Source organism: Etheostoma spectabile, chromosome 13, assembly GCF_008692095.1.
Source record: "Etheostoma spectabile isolate EspeVRDwgs_2016 chromosome 13, UIUC_Espe_1.0, whole genome shotgun sequence".
NCBI lineage: Eukaryota > Metazoa > Chordata > Actinopteri > Perciformes > Percidae > Etheostoma > Etheostoma spectabile.
This window is the reverse complement of record NC_045745.1, coordinates 24,517,136-24,544,771: the sequence shown is the minus strand read 5'-3', so window position 1 is coordinate 24,544,771 and position 27,636 is coordinate 24,517,136. Positions and strand designations below refer to the sequence as shown.

General features: G+C 38.2%; 3 protein-coding genes across 5 annotated transcripts; 1 reads left to right on the top strand and 2 right to left on the bottom strand.

Moving 5' to 3' along the window:
* Positions 1-1,331: 1,331 nt before the first annotated feature.
* Positions 1,332-25,236, bottom strand: layna (layilin a). Of its 2 annotated transcripts, XM_032532842.1 has the most exons (9): positions 25,226-25,236; positions 5,450-8,879; positions 5,306-5,326; positions 4,831-5,125; positions 3,845-4,005; positions 3,718-3,762; positions 3,534-3,596; positions 3,303-3,399; positions 1,949-2,660 (listed from the first exon to the last, which is right to left on the bottom strand). In XM_032532842.1, the coding sequence occupies exons 2-9, from the start codon at positions 5,523-5,525 to the stop codon at positions 1,949-1,951; spliced, it is 1,470 nt and encodes a 489-aa protein (XP_032388733.1). In that variant the 5' UTR covers positions 5,526-8,879; positions 25,226-25,236. The 2 variants fall into 2 exon arrangements, with proteins under 2 accessions (XP_032388732.1, XP_032388733.1); XM_032532841.1 differs by lacking the exon at positions 25,226-25,236 and having other exon boundaries at positions 1,332-2,660; positions 5,450-8,456.
* LOC116700002 (complement factor B) lies at positions 8,727-18,495 on the bottom strand. The gene is made up of 18 exons (XM_032532800.1): positions 18,329-18,495; positions 17,403-17,609; positions 17,135-17,320; positions 16,865-17,041; positions 15,820-15,906; positions 15,406-15,545; positions 13,687-13,831; positions 13,429-13,557; positions 12,864-12,980; positions 12,146-12,280; positions 11,603-11,706; positions 11,207-11,339; positions 10,822-10,960; positions 10,437-10,513; positions 10,159-10,259; positions 9,741-9,870; positions 9,358-9,407; positions 8,727-9,233 (listed from the first exon to the last, which is right to left on the bottom strand). The coding sequence occupies exons 1-18, from the start codon at positions 18,384-18,386 to the stop codon at positions 9,054-9,056; spliced, it is 2,295 nt and encodes a 764-aa protein (XP_032388691.1). The 5' UTR covers positions 18,387-18,495; the 3' UTR covers positions 8,727-9,053.
* chek1 (checkpoint kinase 1) lies at positions 20,707-27,555 on the top strand. Of its 2 annotated transcripts, none has more exons than XM_032532850.1 (14): positions 20,707-20,894; positions 21,126-21,222; positions 21,635-21,749; positions 22,308-22,416; positions 23,349-23,413; positions 23,496-23,565; positions 23,658-23,846; positions 24,277-24,381; positions 25,158-25,241; positions 25,322-25,400; positions 25,486-25,654; positions 25,871-26,002; positions 26,244-26,345; positions 27,177-27,555. In XM_032532850.1, exons 2-14 carry the CDS (start codon positions 21,158-21,160, stop codon positions 27,270-27,272), a joined length of 1,380 nt encoding a protein of 459 aa, XP_032388741.1. In that variant the 5' UTR covers positions 20,707-20,894; positions 21,126-21,157; the 3' UTR covers positions 27,273-27,555. The 2 variants fall into 2 exon arrangements, with proteins under 2 accessions (XP_032388741.1, XP_032388740.1); XM_032532849.1 differs by having other exon boundaries at positions 20,712-20,894; positions 21,157-21,222.
* Positions 27,556-27,636: the final 81 nt, after the last annotated feature.

Here is a 27,636-nt window from a genome sequence, read left to right as displayed (position 1 = left end):
TCAAGGCATTAATCATTCTGAATAAATAATAATGATGCTATCTTTTATCATTCTTTTTGATATCATGCCTTTGCTTTGGTCAGGCTGCAGGCACTCAAATTCACTGTATGAGCCACCTTTCAACTCGCTAGCATTGTTTTGGACTGTATTTGATTTCCTCAATAGGAGACAGAACCCCATTTATAAATAAGGGAAAAAGTGTATCAACGAAATTTAGTTCAAGTTCTGGACATCTCACAATTTAAGTCCATGTCAAAACACACTTGCAGTACATAAAAATTTCCAGTCTTTGCTCAAGCAGTATTGGTGTATTATGTCTTAGTCCGTTTGAGGTAGCCTGTTTATAGCAGGTAAACTTGGTAACAGTATTTTCAGGCATAGCAAAAATAAGGGTCCAAGACCTCAATAGGTATCCTACCAAGCTAGGGCAGCATGACAAGGCCATGCAAACATTTTTTGCGGCTTTTTATGGCGTATAATTGACAGGATAGCTTAAAGACAGGAAAAGGGAGAGAGATGGGGGACTTCATGCTGCAAAGGATTATAGGTCAGATTCCAACCCGGACTGCTGCCAAGGACTCGGGCTAAATGGGGCACACACTCTTATTGGGTGAGCTAGAGGTTGCCCCATAACGCCATGCAAACAAGCTGCCACACAAAGTCGCTCATAATCATTCAGTCAGATCTAAGACACTCCATTATTTTACTTGAGGTTTAGCTTGGCTTCTGAACCTATTGTCCTCCAAGCTGAAGTATCAACTGCCTCTGAAGAACCCAAGTTTTCCTGTGGGTGCATTTGTTTGTGGTTATTTATCTAAAAGAAAGTGTGTTTGAGGTATGCATAGTTTAAGCATCAAGTGAAATGATTGGGGCCTATAGAGAGGTCCAGAGTAAAGTATCTAATCTTGAGGCCAAGACATGCGGTATGGGCTTGTGTTAAAAGAGCCCTCCACCAATTTAGCATTGCGCCATAACATTGGCGGACTCACAATAGATAGTTTTTTTTTTTTTCTAAAAGGATCCACGCATACTTCTTTCATGTCAAACCTTGGTGTCTACATTACCCATAATGCAACTAAACCACCAACAGATTGGTCTGATATTCAGGTGTGTCATGACAAGTGTAGCCTTGAGCCTCAAGCAGAGATGGGGAGCGGGCTACAGCGGTCTGGTAACCTCACTTCCTTCTAACTCGACACCCACAGATTTCTTTTATTTTCAAACTTGTGGTCTTCAGCACCAACCGACACTGAATTAAGAGACATCACTTAAGGCAATTTATTAGACTTCACGCAGCTCTCTCTGGAGCCACAAAAGGCTTTCATCAACTATCACATAGGTGGTAGCACTCCCTAAGACCTGTAAACAATCTCAAGGCAACTTTAAAGTCTTGGTTCATAGTAAAGGGTGAATGGACATTAATTGCTCATAGCACAACAGTGAGTGACCTGGACACTGTTTATAGAAAGATGATGCTGTTGGACTATTTAAAATGTTCAAATGTATTTATCCAATGGTGTGAGTACCACAAACAAAAGTTAATTCACCTCCATTAAATTGGGGTTTAGTCAGAAAGCTCAGGACAGATGTTACAAAACTTGAACAAATCAAACCCAAACTACCTACATGGCTAACATGATTACAGATAACTGAGAAAATGTTTTACTGTAATTTGGGTAAGATGATCCTTTAATTAATTCTAAATTAATTTTCCCAAACAAATCTGTGTTTGATTACCACAAACTAATTGGCACACTGGTCTAGGCTACAGACTGAACTGTGGGGTATGCGACAAAATATGATTTCAGCAAGTCCTTACCTGATATATATCCCATGAAGGGATTTAGAAACATAGCCTACTAACAATTATAACCAGGTACTGTACGTGCACTGTTTTTACAATCACACATACACTGCTATACAAACAATGAAGGAGCTTTTCAGAGGATCAATAGTTTTCTCTGTTGATCCATTCTTGTTCATTGAAGTATCTCTTTCCAACATCAAAATTCAGGCCATTTCTGTAGCAATCCAGATTTGCTTGGTAGGACTTTCGGTTTCCATAGGATCCAATGCTGGTTTGGTAAGTGTCCTCCTTGCCATTGGTTATGTATGTCTGATAGAGGTCAGCCTTTACTGTATGACTTCCAGGCCTCAGTTTGGCATCATAGAGATCACTCCCTCCTCTGATACTGCCATTATACAACCCATGATCAGCATACACACTGCTGCCGTAATGCTCACTCTTTGTCGTACGACGACCTAGACTCCTGTCATAAAACTCTCTGTGCCCAATGGAGCCCAGACTTCTGTCAGTTAAGTCCCTTTTTCCTGGACGGCCCAAGCTGGTGTCATTGAAGTCGCGGGTGGCACGACGCCCAAGGCTGAGGTCATTGAGCTCAAAGTTGAGGAAGCAGCTCTCTGTGCTGGCAAGCGTCACAAAACCGCTCTCTGTGTCCCGACCTCCCAGGTTGTCATAGTCACCTGTCGGGGTGTCAGGGGAGGAGCATAAAAAGGAGGTGTTTTTAGTGTGTGGGCGAGCAGAAACCAGGTCATCCTCCTTCTGGGAGCGAATGACGTTGTAGACGTCATTTGGAGCAGGGCTGGGGCAGAGGCCCGGGTCTGTCTGGCATACTTCTGATTTCTGCGGTTTCCTCCTTCTGTCTCACACGCAGAAGAGAAGCATAACTAATAAAGCACCTCAAACATGAACATAACATGAAACCTGATCCAGACTATACGGTGTACAAGGTGTGGAGGATGTAGGTTGCTAGACACAACCGTTTCCTTTAACTTGACAACAGTTTTTGAGTCAGCGAACTGATCCTTCTAGAAAGTAGTCCTTTTACAAAAGTAGCAAATGCCGTATCATGTTTATTCCTTGGTGACATAAACTTTAATTGTTGTCCAAAAACTAGTGAAAACACATTAATGACCTTTACACTATAGAATACAGTAAATAAAGGATACCACAAAACTGATAATTTAATGTGGGTTTTATATGGAATGAACATTATCACAAAATGTTAGCATATTAATTTTGACAACTGTATTTTGGAAATATAATAATATTTTATAAAAAGAAACCTATTGTGTGTTCTTGGTGGCTGTAGCTAAGATAGTCCTATCAAGTAGTGAACTGGGTTTAAGCAAAATTATTCAAGATATTTGTAAAATTTATTTTTTTCACCTCTTACCCTTACCCTTTGCTTTTGGAACAATCTGCTCAGTTATGACCATATTCAAGTTTGAATTACAGTCAGTCAAAGTATTTAGTATTTGTATTTGTTTAGGATCCTCACCGTCTGACGAGCAGTTTGAAGCAGCAGACTCCAATCACTGTCAGTAACAGCAGTATCAGAGGAATCGTGGGGATGATGACATAAACCAAATTCAGAGCTAAAAGAGACAACAGATACAGATTCAGTGACTGTAATGTTGGCGGTTTATTAAAACGCATTAGAGTAATGAGTGTATATTCTCTTATACTTTGCAGAAAAAGGTGTGTTAATATGAATCTTGGGTCAGTCTACCTGTACTGCTGCCCTGGTTATGGTCACTTGGATTCCACGGCAGCACAGATGAAGGGAACACATCTGTAATGAGAAGCATATGTACATCACTGTTGACCACCATTGTTTAAAATTAGGCTATCCAACACGTCCGCTACATCATATGTTGTGACATTTGTTCAATAATCATACAGATCACATTTACTTGTTTGAGTGGAGTTGGGAGAAGGGGAAGGTTCCAGTGGCTTCTCTGTGGAAAAAAATGAATCACAGTCAGAAATTTTCAAGTATTTTCAAAGTAAAAGAATTTTTAAACACTTTGTCAGCAGTACCTGCAGTGTATTTGCAGATGAAGTTGTTCTTGGTATCACAATTATCATCGTTCCACTGGAACATATATGGCTGCTCCCCCTGACCGTCCGAAGCGGACGGTTGGTGATACATTACCACACACACCTCATAGCCGCATGAGGGCTCATCAAAATGCCAGTTCCTACAACAAACACACACACAAAGCAAATCACTTTTTCTCAAAACTGCCCTAACAGATGTATTTACAAAACTTACATTCCCATATATAAAAAGTCAATGAATAAAGGATTTAAAAAAAAAAAACAAGATGAGACCATGACTGGGTTTCAAACAGCAATGCTTTTTTGGTACTGCCTAAAAAGTGTCTGTTGCACCAAACATCAAACGTTGTTGAGTACTAAAAGTGGGCATTGCATGTCTCGTCAGATAATTGTATTTAGTTATTCTTTAAAAGTATAATTCCTAATTATATTTTAAAATGTGCTAGTTTTAGAACGTTTTATTTAGGACAAGTCACAGATGCTACAGAGGTAGTCTGATAAATCGGCCAGCCTTTATTAGCCTATTCTAGATATATCTGTTGTACATATAATACATACAGTAATATTCATGATGGTAAGAAATTGCAGTAGACCTACAGAAATGCAAAAGTATATAAAAATATATATATATATATATATATATATATATATATAGATAAAAATAAAGTAAAATGTTTGTCAAAAAAGACTAAGTGGGTGTATAATCAGATTTTTCAAACACAGGTATAGACCTCATTATTTCATTTTCATCATCATTTTCAACTGTGTAGAAAAACATTTTTTGTCTATGTTTATAGCCTACAATATTTCCTTAAAGTATTTTATTTCAGTGCTGAACTTCAGGTACCATATCTGCTCTAGCCGGCTATTGAAGCAGTGAATTGTAAAGATATTACAAATCCAAAACTAATCCTCATACGGTCCACACTTTTGTCCCCTTGACCTTCCAGATACCTCCCACCAACCTAAATGTGGACTTGCTGCCATCCAGCCAGTAGTACTGAGAGTGGCAGTCCAAGCTGCTCTCCTCTCCATGGTTACGGCGGAGACCGATCCAGAAGTCTCCATCAGTTGGGCGGAGCTCTGTGATGAGCTGCTCTATGATCTTCTGCTCAGAAGCCGACTCCACGCTCAGCAGCTGCCCTCCGTCCCGTCTGCATGCGAGCTTTGCCTCCACGAAGTTGAGCTTCCGCCGGAGCTCAGAGAAATAGGCCAGCTTGTAACACGGCCTCCCTTTTCCTGCCTTGCACACACGTTGACCTGCACCCCCCACACACACACATGCCAGATTACATGTGCACTAAATGTTCTAAGTAGTCTATAGTTGAGTAAACACATGAAAAGACCTGACTGTCAACCCACAAATTACATAGATGTGGAAACCTTTTATACCGTAACATGTTAAATTTGGTTAAAATAAATTTAGAGTGTGTTGCCTACCTCTGGCTTCGAATATGTCCGCTTCAAGAGACAAAGATCCAGCATAAAGTCAGGAAGGCAGGCCATAAGGAAAGCACAGATTGATCCACAAATGAGTCAAGAGTTCATGTTTGAGCTGCGTTGTGTTTTCTTTGTGCAGTTTACCTGTGATGAGGCTTGTAGCTGCAGATGGATCAAAACATAAAAGCAGGAGGTGACAGAAGATTGTCAGCAGGTCCATCTTTGCCAGCAATTCACCACCACCACTTGAATTTTGGTTCAGTCTTTTTCATTCCGATGTCTGCTCCTCTGGTCATCAGTGGAGCTCAGGTGAGGAAAATCTTCCTAAACCTTAAGAGGTGATCTGTTGCTTAGGGTGTTAAAAAAGCCCTAAAAAGGATGAAATAAGCTAAAGAACTGCTAAAGGGAAAGTATTCTGTTCTATCTGCTGAAAGAAAGAGTATGGGAGACAGAAGGAGGAGCAGGAAGAGAAACAACTGTGTGTGTTTGGGAGGGGGCTGTAATCTGTTAAGAGCAGTCTTAATGATTGGGAGAAGAGGCTGCATCGATCCCAAGACATCTAATCATGCAAGTGCTCCTCATCGTAAAAAGCTGACAAGAGGCAGATTTCGCTCCTTCCTTTATTACTTAAGCTTTGGGTATTATCATTACAAAAGTGTTACATGAAAATGATCTGCTCTAACTCGATCAGGGTTGTATCAAAATATTTCCATCAGGTTCCGTCTTCAAGGTATAGTGCGGTGTTCTTCCCTTATTGTATTTCAGTACAAAGAAGGGGAGATAGAGACAGCTGACGTTTCCAAGAGGAGGGAAAATCATTTTTCTTTCTTTTATTATTAAAGCCTCTTGGTCTCAAATCTTAAATATTTCTCTGCAACACACAATATTTAAAACAATTACAATTAAAGATCAGACTGCCATCACTTTTTGAATCACGTAATTACGTAATAAAATCACGTAATCGTAATTACCGCATGGAAAAACACAGCCTCACCTTTTTCTAACTGAGCCTTGCCCACTTCAAACCAGTGATAAGAGCACAGCCAAAAACACAAATTCAATCTGTCAATGTGTCTTTGACAAAGGAAAGCTGTGTTCATGTAGGACTCCATTATTAAGAATAGGCTGATGGATAAAAAAGGTTTTCAGGACCTTTAAATGTCTAACGGGTCCAAAATGAAGTTGTCAAATTGCATATGCGAAGGACATACAGTATGTGTCAAATGGATGTCAGGCTTGCTCTTTTCAGTCTTATGCTAAGCTAAGTTAGCCAGCTTCTGGTAGAAGCTTGATTTTTGGACAAACAAGTAGTATAAATCTTTGCAACCAACTCTCTGTAAGAAAGCCAATATGCATATTCCCAAAATTTATTTATTTATTAATGTTTAGGAATGTTAAATAAGAATTCACACAGAAGACAATAGACTTTGTTAACAAATTAATTGAATTGTAGAAAATTCAGCTCTGATTTGTCAAAATTGTTTAGATACATTTTATGACAATACAGGTTGGTAACAAGGGAGATCTTCATCAAAATATTGCCTGCTATATAATTTCATGTTCAAGCATCAGGCTCAGCAGAAGCCAAGGATGCATGTGAGTGTGACCCGCTTTTCTGAGCACAAATGGGGGAAAAGTGTATGTATGCATTTCTTAATGGTAGTAATTTCTAAAATGGCCCATAACGTTGATTTAGGGCTTGCAGAGAGACAGATCAGCCAGAGTTTAAACAGCAGAATGCTTCATCATGAATATGCTGTGTGTGCTAGAGTTGGGGGGGAGGGGGTTGAAGAGGGAGTGGGGGTTGGGAGAAGTGAGGCTGCCATGGATATACTGTATTAATGCATGTTGCTCTATCCAAACACAGCTAATCAGTTTAGGTGTAACAGATTTATGTCAGTTTTTTCAAATGAAAGTGGGGTAGTGGAAGTTGGCGTTAGTGTGTAATGCTTTGAAAAATAAAAGAGAAGACAGAGAGGTAACTGAGTCCCCCAGAGGGATTCAATAAGGAATGGACCTCAGTTTAAATGTCCTCCTTATTTACAGCATCTGAGACTAACAGAGGCTTTTATTCAATTAAGCCTCTCCCATTCGTTCCTCTTCTTACACAGTCTGTCTTCCTCTGTCTCTGCCTCCTCCTTTTATCCCACTGACTTGCTCCCTCTCTCCCAATTAGATAAAGGGAAACCAGATGAATGTTCCCATGGGAGGTTACGGTATTACATCACTGACCTAACAAAGCACCCCCCCCCCCCCCCCCCCCCCACACACACACACACACACACACACACACACACACACACACACACACACACAGAACCTAACAAGGTAGGCGTTTCACCACGTCAAAGAAACCAAACATTGATGTTGAAAATTCCCCACAGTTTTTTGGTTGTTTGGACATCTAGTCAATATGCAGCAGTAAAGAGAATTGCTAAATGTACATTTCCACTGAGGGGAGGCCTGACAGTGTAATGCTCAACAGATCATAGTTACACAGTAAAATGACATTAGATTTGAAGCTGTAAACTTGCTCTGACCACAACAAATCATTTGTAATGCAATGGCCCTGTTTGTTTTGTGGGCTGTAAAGACACAGCAATGAAAGACAAACTCAGTTCATTTCCATCTCAAAGCCAGACAAAAAGAAACTTAATTACTCACAACAACAAAAAATTCCACTAAATTCAATTTGAATGATCCGAGCTGGCAACCCGCCTGGCGGACCGTCCGCATTGCGTAGGCCTGCACAGAGAGCTGGAAATGAGCCCTGAGTCACTGACCTGTGGGGGAGCTGGACGGCTCTATCAGCAGAGCTGATCCATAAAAGAGTTTTGAGGAAACCTTTAAAGTGCTGTAGTAATTCTTTAAGTCATGTCTTTTTATGTGGTTTTGGAAAAGGCCTGAGAGAAGAAAAATGTTTTGGTCACCTGTGATTTTGAATGCATTAACCGTGTACCTTTATAAATTACGATTACATTTTTTGGCTTCAAATTACATTATGAATCGTTTCCTCTAAATTAAGGGTACTCATTCCATTCCTGCATAGTGATAATCAGCAATTTGAAACTTTCAAAATATATGTAAAGCCATCGTTCAATAACTTCAGGAATGTCGGACCAATGAATTTACCACCTGACAAATAAACATGCAGAAATCACATATACTCAATATTGTCGTACAGTAAACAATTGATTTGCGACATTGGGAACAATGCTCTAACAGTCAGCAATATGAAATGATAGCTGGCATTGTACGTCAGATTTGGCACAATTGTAGACAAATTTAAATAGTAAAGAGTTGTCTATTAGAATATGATACATAAAAATGGTGGGTATACACCAATCTTAAGCCTATGCCTTTTCAGCTAATATTTTTCATTTAATTCATTGCTTTATTGTAAATTTTATTTTATTAATAAATATATATTTTTGGAATATTGTTAATAAGGACCGAAATATATGACTAATACTATTAGGATTTACAAAATTTTCTCACTGTATATGGTCATGTTGCTAACACTGATCCAGGGTATTAACCATTTGGATTCTTTTCAAAAACATCAAGTATTAAACTGATTATTTAACTTCTTATCATCCTAAATGACCACTGACCATGCTGAATAATGGTAAAGTACACGACTATTTGCATGACTGTACATGATATTTTGGGAATGTGACATGCTTTTGTTGTGTACATGTGTGTTTGTGTGTGCTTTTGATGAGAAATTACAGTATGCAAATACATTTTAGCTTTCCAAAAATGTAAGTGGTGCATAGTCAAGAATTGTGTCATTTCCAAGGATTGATTTGAGGAAAGGGACAACTCTGAAAAGATTAATATGGAAATCTCTGGAGGTCTGATCTGACACAACGAGACCTCCACGCGACCCACACAAATCCTTGGTTCCCCAGCTGACCAACGCAACCTGTGAAATTAATTTTTTGGTTACTTTACAAAGTCAACAATTTATTTTCCTTTTGTCATTGGGTGTCACTCATGTGATATATTGTGATATAATATTGGATACATGGAAAAGAAAGGCTGTTTACCTGTATTGTGCGATGCTCATAGTTCTTGAACACAGCACCTCCAGAGTCACCTGTCCACACGCACAGACACACAGACACACACACACAGACACAAACACACAGACACACACACACAAAAGTAAAGGTAAAGAAATTTATGTGTATTTGCACATTTACAAAGAGATATGTTGTTTATGTAGATATAGAGTTTTACAATTTTCCTTATTCCATTCATTTAAACAAAGACACAAATGCCTCTCTAATGTGTCTGTGTGCAATTTGTACGTAGATACTTGGTGTTGGGGAAATTACCTTTGCTTAGCTCACCTCAGAGATGTTTATGGGATAGCAGGTCCTCGTAAAGTAACAAAATAACTTTTTTAAATGTAATAGAGGGAACATACCTTTACATGATATATGATCTATAGTAGGATCTTGACCACCAGTGCACAGAAAGTTATCAGTCACAACCTCCTTTGGATCTTTTGTTGTTATGCCCGGGGCCCCTAGTGCATGTCTGATGCATACATCTCTCTGCATTGGTGAATTGGAAAGAGGAACCATAGATTAAAGTAACTTTTAGCTTTTAGTGAATAATTAAGAAAGAACACAAGAGTCATGAGAATTTGTTTTGTTTGTTAAATGCATACAGCAACCAACTATTTCTCTCACAAACACGCACGCACATATGTACGCATGTGTGTGCGCCCGCACACACACACACACACACACACACACATACGCACACACACACAAACACACACACACACACACACAGGCCCATTTATAAAAAAACGCCCATTACTGTAATTTAAAACTCACATTATCGCCAATCTTAGCTTTGACATCTTTTTCAGCAACCGAGAGACCTGTCTTAGTCAGGAACGAGAGACTTTCAAGATGATTCTTCAACAGAATGTCCTCTGTATTTAGAGAACACAAACATTTACTACATTTTACATCAGGCTTTATAAGCCTAAATATTTAACATGATTATGACATGTGAATTATTAGAAATAAAATCCATTTTATTTCTATAGGTGAATAGGCAAATAATCATTTGGGGGTATTTGTAAGAACCACTTTTAGAGTTACCTTACCTTGATCCTTGCAGGTGGATTTACCAACCAGTTTTAAAGCATCACTGGTCTCCTGGGTGCAAGGTATGCAAATAGGTCTAAACAAGACACCCAAAACAACATAACATTGAGAGGACGATGTTTCAGGTAAAAAACATTCAACCAGAATATTTGTACCATTTTCTCAAGGGAAGAGATTATCTGGTTTTAGCTGGTTACATGTTTCTGTGTGTGTGTGTGTGTGTGTGTGTGTGTGTGTGTGTGTGTGTGTGTGTGTGTGTGTGTGTGTGTGTGTGTGTGTGTGTGTGTGTGTGTGGGTCTCTGGTTTATTTATAAACCCCTAGCATTACTGAAAATGTAACATTCCAAGAAGGAATGACAGTGTTTGTAGGACAGAAATTCTCACCTAACAGTACTGGAGATGTTAACATCTTCCTCCAGTTGGATGAGAGCCACATCATAGTCATAGAACTCCTTAACACCCTTAGTCTCTTTAGCACGGATATTGTACAGCGGGTGTGTTTTAAAAGTTTTAACTTTTTTAACTGTAAAAGAGATACAATCAAGCTTGTAATGTTATTTCTGTCACTAGGAATGGATCGCATACGTTTAGTCATAATACGATTTTGACCTAAAAACCTGGAAATATGAATTACCAAAACAAAAAACATAACTTGACATTGTAACACTTATTTTTGTTAACAGCTAAAGCATAGGCGTTTGTCATGTTCAGATGACTGGAAGAATGGCATGAGTAAACATACAGACATTAAATAAACATTTAATATTACCTTTGCCCTGTCCATCATCAATAGTAACGGTGACATGCTCAGCTAAATCTTCAAATTTGAAGCAATGAGCAGCAGTCAAGACAAACTTCGGGGTCACCAGAGAGCCAAGACAGTCCCTTGGCGGTCCATCATTCTGAAATTAGGAAGAAATATATGTAATATAGTTTACAATACAACATTGTAAAAAAGAAAAGAAAAAGAAAAGCATAGAAACAACTTGTTTTTCATGAAATCCTACAACTGATGGTCTGACTCCATTCTGTTGTCACTAAGCCAAAAACTCCTTAATGGAAAAGTATATTCCACTGATTTTGGAGAGATGGTGAGATTGACATAGTCAGTCTTGTAAACGCATTTCCCAAATGAATCATAAAGTTAAAATACTGAAACATTCACCTTGACAGTGATGGATGCCCACCATGGATACCTATGCCTCTTGTCTTTACGTGTTGTTTCATAGCCCTTGTGAAGACCACATAGACCCTTAACTTCTTCTTCATCTGCATAAAACCCAACAAACCCAACCCAGTCATTGTTGCTCATGTACATTAAAGGCAATATAAAAAATATATTTGATCTCAGTTTAAATTAAACTCTAAGTTAAAAATGAGCATTATAAAGTGACTTACAAACACATACATTAGAAGTCATTTGGGTTTAGCATCTTAAACACATTACATGTGTGATTTATTGGGACAAATCTAAATCAAATCTGTCCATCCCTGCTAAGAGTGGTGTCGAGCTAGAGGCACAGATCAAAAGTGATGGTTCTGCCTGCTCTTTCCACCATAGGAAACAAGAGAACCATGTTCTGGTCTCCAGTTTTCATCATATCAAATTAGAGGGTGGAGATAAATAGCTGATGCACAAATAGAAATAACAGTAATGTATAACCAGATTCATTAAGCATTCTTCCTTCAATTTCAAAAGATGACTTACCAATGATATCATCAAAGGTCTCTTGTAAATCCTTAATGTCACTCATTTTGTAGTAATGCCTTTCACCGATTCCTGTTGCAAGGGGCTGCAGGTCACTGTCAAAGATCTCAGCTCCAATCGCAAAAATATAAATGTCTGTATTGTAACAGTATAAAATATAGCATTAAAAATTAGGCTCTCTTTTGTTGCCATAAAACTCTCAGTTGCACTTCATTCAATCAATCAATACATTTGTTAAAATACCACGTGTGTTTATCAATTAGCCATTTTTTATGTAATGTGTCACAAGTTACCTTCTAAGAAAGTCTAATTAGACCTAACAGTGTGAAATAAAGATGAATGTCACTGTAGATTATGGTACCGTTCTGGTGTTATGTGTCGCTAATTACCCATTAATAAAGATGTAACTGGGAAATAAAGATGCAATGTCCTGGCAGCTTCCATAGCTATGATACTGCGGTCAAATAGTGACATGGCATTAAATGCTCAGATGACTTAAACCAAGTGTGGATGAATCATATATTAATAGCATATATATATATATATGTATTGAAACATGCGTATCCAGGTAGAGCATCCAGGCAATGAGGGACTGTGTGAAATAGCGACCAGATATGACACAACTTAATGGTAGTTTTCTTCTAATTGCACTTAAAGGCTCTGCCTGAAATATTGCATGGCAATTAAATGTCTGTGACATGTGTATAAACATACTCACCCAGATATTCTTCTCTTGATTGAGTCGCCGTACCCGGTACACCTGTTTGGTTCATGTATACCATGTTCTTTATTCGTTCAACAGTGGGTGCAGGTGATCCACCCATATTATAAGCGCCTGAAATGATGTACAGAAGCTTTACGCAACATGATAGAAATTCCACCACTTTTGATATTTAAAGCTGTTATACTGCATTCAGTTTATATCAACAATAGTTCATACAAGATGCAGCTTTACATAGTATAATTGTAATTTAGTACTGCTTTGATGGCACATAAATTCTAAATTAAGCAAAGTTGCAGGAATACAGTTAAGTGGTGAATTGATGAATATTCAAGGAATATGGGAAATACACATATTACTGTAATACTGTGCTCGATTGGTGTCAATTTTCTCATCTAACTCTTGAAAAGAAAGCAAATGAACATGTTTTCCAAATTGTTGAATTATTTCTTTAAATGGTGTAGTTGCAGCCTGATAATTCAAATCCATAGTTTGCTTTTAGGGAAAGAAATTGGCACCTGCACTTGTGACGTAATTAAATAAACCAAGTGGCTGAAATTACCATCTGTAAAAAAGATAAGGACGTGACGATGTTCCTTAAAACGCTCTTCTCCAACTTGTACCTTTATAACAGACATTTGCTCCAAGAATTTCAAAAAGACCTGGTTCAGATCAGTTCCAGTGTTTCTCTCTATGAATCAAAACGCACACGCACACGCACGCACACACACACACACACACACACACACAGAGATCATGGATATACAACATAGATCAAGCTGTGTTCATGTTGTTTCCAACAATATCTATTATGACTTACCGCCCACTTTAAAATTTTCCAATGCAGTCAGGACGGCTTGAAGTGTTATTTTTTTGTCCAAAAAATCAAGAATTTTGACAGCTTCATAAACTTCAGAGGAGAAAAAGACTATTTCATAGTTTGGAGACACAGTAAAGGATGCAATCTGTGGAGACATAAAGCAAATAACTTAAATACATGGTGGATGAACTATAGTATTGTAACTTTTGACACAACTTTGTAAACACATGCAAACTTGTCAAACTGCTGTGAAAAATGTTGTCGATGCAACACCTCCCTATGTAAGAAACTGCTTATGGTTGTTATTTTGTTGAGTAATTGATTCATTTATCAGCAGAAAGAGAACCCCGCAGTGAGCACTGACAACAAGCCAAGGGACTTGTGCCAAGAAGCATCAGTCAAGATTATGATGTGTGATTCATAATGCAATTTACTTTTAATGTGCTGTTGTGCTGGTAGCCAAATGGGATGGTATCATGTTTGTACATGTTTTGTGCACAGTGTGCCAAATATGGTTCTAAAAGTATGTCAGACAATGTAAAAGACTTTATTTGTTAGCTCACACCATAAACATGATGAAGATATGACTTAGTGTAATTTATTAGTCCAAATTAATATTATGTTGGTCCCATTTAAAAAGCTAATGCAGTGAAAAAAAAATGCGGTATGTACAGTGGCTTGCATAAGTTTACACACCCATGCTAAAGTTGATTAAAAAGAGGAATAAACAAAAAAAAAATCTTTTGGAAATTGATCTTAATGCCTTAATTCAAAAAAATGTAGGAAAATCCCATCTTGTGATGGACACCACTTTTCTTTGTGAATGAATAATGTATTGTAAATAAATAAATGTTCTTCCTTAAAATACAGGGGGCATAAGTATACACCCCTATGTTTTACAAAAAATGAAAAATAAAATGACAGGAAAACCTAACCTTTTAAAGTCATTTATTTTTATTTTTTAAAACTTTTTCATAACTGTTTATACTTTTCTGTTCCCTGTATCTGTCTTTTATTGTCTGTAAAGGGACCTTGAGTGTTTAGAAAGGCGCTGTTAAATAAAATGTATTATTATTATTATTATTATTATTATTATTATTATTATTATGATGTCATAGAAGCAGGCAGATTTTTATTTTTGAAGGCCAGTTACTTCATGGATCCAGGATACTATGCTTTCTGATAAAGTTCCCTTGGCCTTTGGAATTAAAATAGCCCCCCCCCCTCATCACATACCCTTCACCATACATAGAGCCAGGCTTGGGGAACTTTCCATAAGATCATCTCTCAATGCAAAACAAACCAGCTATTAAGCTAACTGAAATCTCCCCATGCCAATCTCTAATTTTGTCCACGATGTAGTTCAACATATTGTAAGTGAGGCTATTCTGTGGTGACTGCTCTCTCCGGTAAAAAAAAAAGCACTGTGGGCACCCAGATAGCTCAGTGGGTTGAGCGGCTGCCCATGTACAGAGGCTTGCTCCTCGATGCAGCGGGCCGGGGTTCAAATCCAGCCTGTGGCCCCTTTGCTGCATGTCAACCCCCCCCCCCCCCCCTCTCTCCTCTATCTCCCCCTTTCACACATCTCTGTCTGCCTATCTAATAAAGGGAAAAAAACCCAAAAAAATAACTTAAAAAAAAAAGCACTGTAAAACATTTAACACATAAACCTCACTTGTCTCTCACGTTTCATCAAAAGGAAAGCCATTTGTTTCTTACCTTTTTTATAAGTGTTGCGACAGCCTTTCTTGCATGATTGAATTGCTCTTCGTTTATGCTTGCAGAAATATCCATTGCAATATAGATGTTAAGTGTACCATTTTTTGAAATCCTGATTGTTCTCCCCTCCTGTGTGTCATCTGAAGAATCCACAACAAAAACTGTTATTTCGCCGTACACATTTATATGCCATTCATACATATTTGTTTCTACAGAGAATGAAATATAATGGAAATAGATTGACACATAGAAGTGAGTCTTGATGGTGTTAACCAAACGTGAGATAAATTATTAATATAATGATTGTGCTATACATTATTATTGTAAAGAAAATGATCTACCGCTTGAACAAAATATGCTGAAATAGCAAAAATGATCATAATGCTCATAATCAGATTAGTGTCAGGAACTTACCTATGGGCTCTAAAGTGGTGAGACTGCCTTTGATCGCACTGCCAAATTCCTCTGAAACCTCCAATGAAGTGTCATAGGTGTGTTTGTCTGCATGAAGCAAAAGCCACATAAACAGAAGTAATTGTGACAGAGTGATACTTAAGAATAAGTAAGTATTTGCCCATCACCACAGAGAATGAGATTCAGTTATCAGCAGTTTCAGGCAGCGTTTACAGGTGGGAAGGTGGTGAGGGATCATGTCCTTCACACTGCAGTAGTAACTCTCACTGAGTGCTCAGTGTGCATGTGGAGAGCCCACCTGCCTGATCAATCAGTAGTAGTAAGTAGGACATATTCCCACACCACACGGCTATGTTCTAGAAGAGGCAAGACTAGTGGTAAAACCAGAACTTGTTGAGAGGTTACAAAATACAAGAGCGCAGAGTGAGTAAAAATTAACCAAGGGCTGGCTAATGCTTGATCAGAACTTTGGCCAACTGTGTTACGGGTTGCAGCAACAAGGACCAGCCTGTGAAGGTGATTGGCTGTTATAAATATAAGGAAAAGGGAAACAAAAAAGAAAACACAGAACTAAGATATTTTGCTTTTTATAAAATGGGCTGTGGCTGTTATATGCATTATTTTTGGGCTTCACATGTTTAGTGTTCAATGTCCAATCTCAAGTTTGAAACATTTGATTCGCCAAGGTATGGATATTAGGTGACTTTCAACACGTAATTTGTTTCATCGATAGGCCGATTACTTTATCTTCATCTGTTTACCACAGATACTGACTCAGCTGTACAATAAACTGACCTTTACTTGCATACAGACTGTGATATAAAAACTGAGGGATTAGTAAATAAAACATTAGTTGCTAACTCTTGTACATTATGAGTGTTTGAACGTTCTGGTGACATAAACTCCTGTAAAATAACTTGACAAATTCATTGCTTCTGAAAATTGAGCCATCCCTTTTGTATATTGACTCCCAGCAAACCTTTTTCATGGCAAAACTTTGATTAAATCACACAATGTCAACAGTACTTGTAGGTTTTGGTCTTACAGTAGCATGCTGGCTCTTTGCCAGTCCACTGGCCATTCTCCTGACACACTCTCTCCTTCGACCCCACCAAAAACAGGTGTCCATTACAGCTGTAAGTCACTTTGTCGTCAATTCCAAAACTGTTCCCTGTTCTTGTGGCGCCAGGTGGGATACCAGGATCGGCACAAGCATCCCCTGTTGCGGTCATAAAAGAGTCACAAATGAGGTTGTATCCCAAACTTGAAAGGAAATCGGAGTGAGAAAGAAAGTAGATGGCTGTTCATGACTTACAGTCACGGCTACAGATAGGCGTGGAGCCACTCCACTTCCCGTTGGGTAAGCACACACGTCTGGAGGAGCCGCGGAATCTGTATCCAGAGTAGCACTCATATGTGGTCTCATTGTCCACAAAGTACTTCTCCTGAGGAGGGGAGACGTTGCCATACTCCATCACATTGGGGTCGGGGCATTCAACACCTGCAAAACAAAAAAATCTGAGTAATCATGTAGTGCAGGCAACCTGTGGCTAAGTGAGAAACATTATCATCACATGACTCACGCCTGCATCTCTGAGGTGTGTTTCTTTTGGGCAATGGTTTCCAGGAGCTACTCAGCTCGCACAAGCGGGTCAAATGCGGGTATGGATAGTAGCCCTCAGGACACTGGTAGACCAACATGCTGCCTATCTGCAGCTGCTTGGTCAGCGTGTAATCACCTCCAGCAATTTGCATGTTCTCCTTTGTGCAATCACACCGAACCTCATTTCCTGAAAAAGAAAAGACTATTACTAGTACTAGATGTACTAGAATATCAGACTTTAGAAAGCTTGCTCCTGAGCCGTGCAAGCCATTACACAACAAGCTGAGTAGTAAACTACTAGGCTAAATAATGATTAGACTCCTGTGTGCCCCTTTAACACAAAGGTCTCTCTAGGTTTTAAGATGTCTTTGTTCATAATTTCAAAGTGAATCTACATGTGGGCTCAAGATACATGTTTTTTTTAAGTTATTTCTTTTATTTGACTGTAATTGCATTAAATGCTGTCGGCGCTTTGATGAAAACAAAATTTGGATTATTTAAAGTTGGCACTATAAGCAGGATGTAATAGGAACATGAAATAAGGCCTATTTTATATTTAGCTGGCAGCAAAGTCTATATGATAGCTTTTAAAAAACTGACAATCTATTTCAGAAAGAAAACATTCCTAAGGGAGACAAAGTATTGGATTTAATTCTATTGCAATATTACTTTAATAACTGTTTTCAGTCGCAGTTTTAAAGTGCTAATTGCCGTATGAATTGTTGTTATTTTGATCCCTAAACTATAACCCAATTACACATTGCTTAAGTGTAGCCTAAACTATGTTACAAAGACTCAGCTTGACTTACTTGGCAGTTAATATAAATATATGGACAGCCCCATGGACAATTGGAAAGTCAAAATTGTATATATATAGTTTTTTTAGTAAAAAAAAAACTAGCTTACCCATACAGAGGAGACATGAAAGTGCAGCAAGCCAGCTCCAGTGGATAGAAAATCCCATGATGAACCTTAAACCTGGGAACAGTGTAAAAATGAGAGGACGTTTCAGGAACACTACATTTATTGTAAAGTGGACAGTGATGTTCAGAAAGAGGGACTTGATTAACAAAGACCATCCTGGTACTTATTAACTTGATAACAAATAAAAGAAAATCAATATAATGTGTACAAGCAAAACATTTACCAACTATGTTTACCATAGCATTACACCTTAAACACATATTTAAGATATTTAAATAATTCAATTTCAATCAACTTGACTAATGTAGAAATAAGGAATGTACCTTAGATACAATTAGCCCTCAAAGTCTCGGTTTTGTGTGTCTTGATCACACAAAACAGGCCTGACCATATAGGTCAGTTTTGGTTCTGTATTTTCCACACTGTGTACATACACGGTCACATGTTGGATTAAAAAAAAAAAACAAAGAAATTGTGAAACTAACCAACTTTCATCATTTCCCAAAAACCGCAAGCAATCTTGAGCTTTGCTTATTGACACGTTGATATAAGTATTGATTGAACACTCTTGCCACATACCACACTGGTTTGACTGCAGCCCTCCCTGACCCTATACCTCCCGCTTCCTTCATTTGTTCAGTTACTTACTCAGAACGCTCAAATACTCTCTAATATAATACTTTAAAACAATCTGATCAGGATTGTTTTGTGGTTTGCATCCTGTCATCAACTTGCTTGACCAGTGTGAGTTTAAATGAAACACACTAGAATATGTACATATTATGGTAACAGCTGCTCCAGTCATGTTGATGCCGTGAGAGTAGATAGATTAGCAGGGGCACCAGGGGTATCAGATTCACAGTTGCCCTCTTTTATCCAAAAAAAGGTTAGACTAGACCAAAACAATTCCATTCTTGGATCATGTTCATAGTTCAGGTTGTGTACAAAACAAGTAGTCATTGCATATTAAACACTTGAAAAAAAAACAAGCTCTGTTTCCCACACGGCCTCACCACATCAGTAACATTTCTGACAGGTAATATATATAGCCTACACTTTATTCAACATTCAACATTGTTTTTTTATCGTGATTTGTTCTCCAAGTAACATTGCTAAACACAGATTTAACAGACATTATGTTTCTACACAGGTCGTTATGAAACAAACTAATCCCAATTGTTTTGGGGTTTGTATCCTATCAACCTAGCATTTGTAATTAAATTGATCTTATCTAAATTTAGTGAGTAGCCTACACTACAATAACCTCTAAAAGGGAAAACATTCTGTAACTTGCATTGACCAGCTTTGTGTCCTAAATGTCAATTTCACTGATAGTCAAGATTAGTGTGAAACCCATTCCCACATTCATTGCTTCTCCTCTGGTGCCGCCCTCTGGACAAACTACACTGGTGCGATTGTTTTATTCAAAGGCACCATCATTGGTTCAATCTATTTTTTTTATTTTTATTGGATCAATCTAACAAATTGGGGCGTGTGATTATAATCATCATGTGATTATATAAGGCCTATATGTTCTGGAGGAGCTTTACACATTGTACGGAAGCGAAGGACCAATGGCAGAAAAAGAAAAACGTATCAGTATTATGTTATTACGTGAAAAGTGTATCGTAATACCACGTTTTTCCCGTTTTAACAAGATGTGTTCACGTTTTAACAAGATATTATCACATTAAAACTTAGTTTATAAAATTATAATGACAATAAATGTATCACGTAATAACGTGAAAGGTTTTGCGTAAAAACACAAACACATATTGTTTTAACATGGAACTTTTCATGTTATTACGTGATAAATAGAATTTTGAAACAACAAGAACATTTCATTGTTACAATGACTGTAAAAAATAAGTTGATAATATTTGATAACATTTTGTTAAACAGCTTTAAACTTTTCACGATACTTTAGACATGTAGGACTATTTAAGCAGGGTACTGTTTTTTAACATTTCTCGTCATTGCAACAAAGGTAGGCTACTTAATTATTGCGTCCATGGAGGCTAAATGAAAAGACCCAGGTGCAGATTTACTTATTATTTGTAAAATTCCTCTACCATTTTAAATTTAGAGGTGGCGTTGAAATTGTGCAAATGAAGGTTTCGGCATTTTATATTTATTAGCCTTATTATGAGTAGGCCTATATTACGTTTTTATTAGCCTACCTTTTGCGCATCATAACTTTGCACGAAGTAGCCTATATGACTTTACATTATGATTATGTTTTGATGAGATACGGTAAAAAGTTACAAAAAAAATCTATCAATAATGCGAAGATGGTTTTTAGAAATGTTCGGCGGCGGGAGTAAAGAGGAGGCATGACGGAGGGTAAAACCATGGACAAATAAAGAAACACGTAGAAGAAGGAAGATCGGACCGGAAACGACGATCATGGCGGAAGTTGTCACAGTAAAACAACAACGCGCCAAATTTGTGCTATTCACTGTTCTTTCTGCCTAAGACACATGGAGCAATTTGTCGAATCTTTGTGAGTGTACTGAGGAGACACTGCTGGCTAAGGAAGGCTGTGCAGGTAAGATAGTTCTTTAACTGCGAGTTGACATCTTGCTTCTTTAATTATTCCGCTTGATTCAGCGTAGTGCATCATGGGAGCAAATGACATTCAACGTTACAGTTTAACAATTTGAAAGATAAAATGGTAAATATTCGGTGGGAAGACACTGCGTAGGTGTGTCTTTCTGAAGTAAAATAAAAATTTGCTTAAGTATTAGCCTGGACAATACGTGTTTTTTTTCTATGACAGCCTGACTAGGACTGGGTGCTTCTGTCTTCAGCATGGCTGTGCCTTTTGTGCAAGACTGGGACCTTGTTCAGACTCTGGGAGAAGGAGCCTATGGAGAGTAAGAATTATCTTTACTAAAAAAATCAATGTCACGTTCTTCCACATATTGTACAGACTTTTTACACAAAATTTGGTTAGCCAATTATTTATTGCAGCTATAACAGTTACAGTACTGTTTAGTTTGTCAGTGTGACCCTGCTCATGTGATGCAACAAATCTAACCCAAACTTATCTTTTTACTGTACCAGTTAAAAGGGAATCTGCTGCTGCTGACACTATTATCTGCTTTCCTCACATAACACCTCCACTGGTGATTTTTTTCTAGAAATACGGACTTGCTTTACCAGTTAACACAAGGCTGTCTTTAATACAATAAAATCTTGAAGTCTGATTAGCAGCAAACATCTGGTAACTGTTGACATCTTAAAAACCCTCATCAGACTCACCTCCATCTTTTCTTATGGTTGCAGAGTGAAGCTGCTGGTGAACAGACAGACAGAGGAGGCCGTAGCAGTGAAGGTGATCGATACCTCTCAGGCTAAAGAGTGCGCTGAGAATGTAAAGAAGGAAGTCTGCGTCCATAAGGTAGGTCATTCACCTTTAGGACAGTTAGTATAACTTAAAGTGTGAAAGAATAAAAGATGTATTAACACTAGGTTGCCGTGCCATTGGAGTGTAAATGTGTGTGAGTGTTTATCTGATGAGCAGGTGGCACCTTGTATGGTAGCCTTGGCCACAGTGTGTGAATGGTTCCTGTGAAATGTGAAAAGCGGTTTGAGTATTTGGTAAGACTGGAAAAGCGCAAAATAAAAACAGTCCACTTAGGTTTAATGGCACTTCACAGTAGTTGAAACACAAGGGTTGTGCCTGTGCTAGTAAGGGACGTGGTTGAGAAAATTGCCTTTTAAATTAAGTTTTCCATTACATAGAATTTATTTTAGCCCAGATATGACTGAAGTTTTTTAGTGTTGACTTGCACAACAATCCCACAATGCAATTTTAACCAATAACACAATGTAACCCAATATACAATGTTTTTACATGTTATATGCACATATTGTTCAATGTTAGCTTTAACCTTTTAAACTGTTATTTAACCAGAAATGTTTAAATGTACTCTAAATGAGATTTGCTACTGTGTAGATGCTCAACCACGCCAACATCGTTCGTTTTTTTGGCCATCGGAAGGAAGGTGTAACAATGTACCTCTTCCTGGAGTACTGCACTGGAGGAGAGCTGTTCGACCGAATAGGTGAGATGGACGACTGCAGGTGGAAAACATAAGGCTACTTTCATGGAGGGTGTGACCAGTAATGAATTCAACAGTCTGAGGGCCCTATCTTGCACCCGGTGAATCAAAGTGCCGAGGCTCGTGCACAGCATGCGCACACTATGCTTGTTACACACATACAGGGAAGCGCAGCAGCACACAAACATGCAAAAGATTACAATCCAGCCAATAACAGACAAGAAGGATTTGGAGGTTCGGGGTGGGAAGTTACCACAGAATGGAGGGGGAGGGGACAGGATGAGGAGGAGGGAGGAGGGTGCAAGCTAGTCTCGTTTTCCACATCCTCTCTATCTTATGTGGCTGTTATGAACAAAAGGACGTGCATTTGTTTCCCCAGCTGGTCTGGAACCCTACTCACCCCCCCATGCATGAGTGCCTTGGTCTATGTTATGAGTAGTGATGTCTACATGTTAGTCTTTTTTTGTCCTGTTTTCTTTTCTTTGTCTTGTCAAAAATGCCTTGTGTTTCTTTTGCGACCTAATTTCCCCACAGGGACAATAAAACAAAACAAAAACAAAAAAACTTTAGGAAAGGAATTGTGATAGAACAACACTTTCTAATTCAATCCCAGCCAACAGCTTATTCTTCAATCTCACACTAAATATTATTTTAATAAATGTAATTTAAAGTACTCTTGACTGTTTGATAGAAACCTAGCTTCATATTTTTACCCTCTGTGTTTTGCCCTTTAAATTAAAATAGATTTACATAGCTCAATTGGAAAAATAGCATGCAGTATGGGCAGTGGATGACATAATAGCCAATATGAAATAATATCAACCTGATATAATAGCGTGCTGTAGCTTTTTAGAAATTAGGTTTATTTCATATGCCGCTGTGTATTTGGATGGTGGTCATTTATTCAGGTTATTAAAACGTTCTATATATTTCAGAGCCTGATGTGGGGATGGCGGAGAAAGATGCTCATAAATTTTTCCAGCAGCTAATAGCGGCTGTGGTGAGTGAAGCAAATCTGTGTGTTGATGTGACTTTCTGCGGCTGCGTTTAATGTTATTAAATTCTCAGATGCACTTTTGCAGGAATACCTCCACTGTGCTGGCTTCACCCACAGAGACATAAAGCCAGAGAACATTTTGCTGGATGACAAAGGTGAGGAAATACAATGTGTATCAAGGTGTAGAAGCAATTACTGTGGTTTGCATTTGAAATAACCATCATCTTCTGTTGTCCTCTACCTTCAGATAACCTGAAGCTTTCAGATTTTGGCCTGGCCACCATGTTTCGGTTTAAAGGACGAGAACGTCTTTTGAATCGACTCTGTGGGACTCTCCCTTACGTGGCTCCAGAGCTTCTCAGCCAACCAGAGTACAAAGCTCAGCCGGCAGATATCTGGGCTTGTGGGATAGTCCTCACTGCCATGCTGGCTGGAGGTACGATCACAACGTGTGATTAGATTTTGGGGTTTTCTTTCATTTTACAGTATAGACATAGTTAACATACAATAAAAGAGACAGGCTGGTTGTGAGTCATCTACAAACCATTTCACTATATGACAGAGAACAACTGAGAAAACATGTTTATTGATTATTATTATTTTATATATGATTATTTATTATTATTATTAGATAAATACATTAAACAAAGAGCTGCACTACTTTAAAAATACAACACTTATTGTTAACACTGACCATTGATGTGGGATCTGGGATCTGAGCTTTGAAGAAAATGTAACACTGTAAGAAATGCTGATTTGCGATTTTCTTCTCTTTGCGTTTTCAAGTTGTTGCAGCAGCACTGTCTGTATGCAGTGGATGTGTGGAAATGCTTTATCACTCTTTTCGTGTTGCTTTTTTTTGTCAGAGTTGCCATGGGACCAGCCCAGTGACAGCTGTCAAGAGTATTCAGACTGGCTGCAAAAGAAGACATACCTGTCTCCTTGGAAGAAAATACAACCAATGCCTCTTAGTGAGTAGGGCTGCTCGATTCTGTAAAAAAAAAAAATAATATTACGAGTAATTTGGTCAATATTGAAATCACGATAATTTAACATGATTACTTATTGACTTCTGGAAAGATGTTGCAATTATTAAAGTTTAAAAAACAGTGGACAAAGTTAAATAAATCGGCAGTAAAAAAAAACACACAACTGTGAAATTTGCCTTAAAGCGTAACTCTCGCAAAAATGCAACCTAGGGTCTTTTTATGAATGTACTCAAGTCAAACTTTGGTTTAAAAGCATAATTAGGACGGAAGTGCCACTTTTAAGATTTATTGTATTATTGTTTTTTGGTCAAATGGCCTTTTTAATGGGAGAGATAGGGACCCTTGTATAATAGCATCAAAATCAACATTTTAACACACTAAGAAGGCTCAACACAACATGAAACTTTGCTCAAAGAACTACCAGAGGCTCTACACATTAACGCAAGCATTGAGGACAATGTGTGTGGAAAAACCAAGAGCTACAGTGAGTTGTTTAAAGCTTTCAAACTGATGTTTGACTCGGGTACATTCACAAAAACTATATTTTTTTTATTCAGAACACGAGAAAATAAGAGTTTACTTAAAAAACATAATTGTTTTTCTTGAGTATTCTGTTTTTGTGATCATTGGGAGCCGAGACGATAATCATGATTGAATTTAGTTTAATTGCACAGCCCTATTAGTAAGTCCCAAATTAAGACTTTAAATATAGTTTAATAAAAAGAAATTGCATTATCACATTTAACTTTTCTCTTCAGGTTTGTTGTCCAAATTGCTGCTGCCCAGTCCAGATGCACGAATCACTATTGCAGACATACAGAAAGACCGCTGGTTTACTCAAGGCAAGGTTCAGTATCAGTATAAGACAATTTAAATTAACTTTACCTTTAATGTTACCGGACTGATGTTTGTCTGTCTGCAGGTGTGAAGCAACCACCTCTGGGCTCAGGAGGAAACAAACTTCTTCGAACAGATGTGGGAGTCATACCCCGGGCCAACAGGTCACAGCTTTATGTCTTTCTTCTTTCAACTAAAATCTGTTTCTTTTTTGCAGTTAATCCTAAAACTATGTTCCTCCCTGCACAGTGATGACAGGATGCAGTTTTCTAGCTCTCAGCCTGATTTTGCCGCAGGTGGCTGGGAAGCCATGTTGTTAATCGGCCAAAGCGATGGCCAAGTCAGCTTCTCTCAGCCGACCAAGCCTGAGCACATGTTGCTGGGTAGTCAGCTCTTGGGCACACCGGGAGCAAGTCAGGTAATTCACATACTCGGGGCTACATCCATTTTTTAATTTCTTTAAACAACATATATCTCCCAACATATGTGAATTTTCCAGCAACACAGGCTCATGGTCTGTTGTACAAAATAGCAGCCATGATTACTTTTTTCCTTCTGTTTTCCTATACAAGGAAAATGTATGATTTATGAAATCCTACCTTAATGCTGACTTCTTCTTACTTTCTATGTGTAGTCGCCATGGCAGAGATTAGTGCGAAGAATGACGCGTTTCTTTACCACTGTGAATGCCGACAACTCCTTATCTGCCCTGAAAGACGCCTGTGACGGCCTGTCACTTGGCTTCAAACTCACCTGCACCAAACAGGTACAGCTGTGCTCAAGTGTACAGGACTCAAAACTTTACAGAGGTTAAATACACTCCGACTACTGATGGGTAAATAAAACATCTTCTACATCACGCAGCCAGGCCCCACACACACACACACACACACACACACACACACACACACACACACACACACACACACACCAGAATAAACAAACCTTCTCCAGCTGCTTCAGATCATAAAACGTTTGAGTTTAATGAACCTCTGTCGGCCTTTTAGGTGATGGTGAGCACACTGGACAAACGCAATAACAAACTCATCTTCAAAGTTCACCTGCTAGAGATGAATCAGAGAGTGCTGCTGGACTTCAGATTATCTAAGGTCAGTTAAATGGTGTATGTAGTGTTTCTAACATGAATGATCAATTACCACATTCAAATTGAGACAAAAGTTTAATTGCCACTAAAATTCAAAATTTCCGACTGCACGTGAAGTTAGCACATTAAGGCAGTGGAGACAAAGAAAATGAAAAGAGATGAAGCCAGAGTTGCAGGGACTTCTTTATTGTTGCAGGGCACATCACCTATTACAGCAGCTCAGTGCTTGTGTTTACTTTTTTACCTTCATAATGTTTTGTTGCAAAGATAGAGGCAGTGGGGTTTCCTGTTTACAGTAACTTTAACAGGACTCATAGTTGTCTACCGCAGGATGATGTTGCGTTGCTTTTCTCCAAAAGTAGAATCAATCATAACTTTTTACTTTTTGTGTGTAGTCGCCATGGCAGAGAATTTAGGGATTAGAATTTTATTTATATATATATATAAAATTCTAATCCCTAAATTGAATATCGAAAAAGCTACCTACCCATTGAATGAATATTCAGATCCAGCCCTAATTGAGAGATTATAGAATGGCAACTAATGCCAAGGAACATGAGGGTTTCTTTTTTTTCTACTGTGGGTCCATGTAGCGCTGAAGATGCGGCAGGACAGTCTCCAAAACTGTTATATCAATGATTTACCCATCAGTCCATATGACTTCATGGTTCATGTATAAACATTTTTTTAGTTTAAAGACAAAATGTACCAAAACTAAGAGACAACAATGTATGGATTTTTTCCTTTGGTCCAAACCATGTGAAGTAAACTAAATAACAGTATAAAAAACCTGGACCGGTAGAAGATAGATGTTAATGTGTTTTTGTTTTTCCAGGGTGACGGTCTGGAGTTTAAGCGTCTCTTTGTGAAAATAAAACAGAAGCTCGGTGACATCATCAGCACTCAGAAGATTTTACCCCCCATCACATGAGCAGCCTTTACATACAATTGCAAACTGCTATGGCCATTGGAGGGAGAACCTGTATATATTTAGCTGTTCTATTGATATTTGAAATATATCCTTCTGTTCTCTTCGTGTACGTGTGTCTCCTTGCTTGAAGTTAGCCGGTTAAAGTAGTTGTTATTCAGATTAGTGTTCAAAAGTCATGATTGTCAAAGTCAGGTACACATAGGTATTCGGCAAGTATGTGTGATTTGTTCTGATTATGTTTGAAATGATACAGTCCAGACTCTTGAATAAATTATTAAAAGACTAACATTGTGAGCTAAATGTTATGCTATAAATGATGCATATAATGAAGATGAACACTGACTCAAAAATAATAATTTTAGGG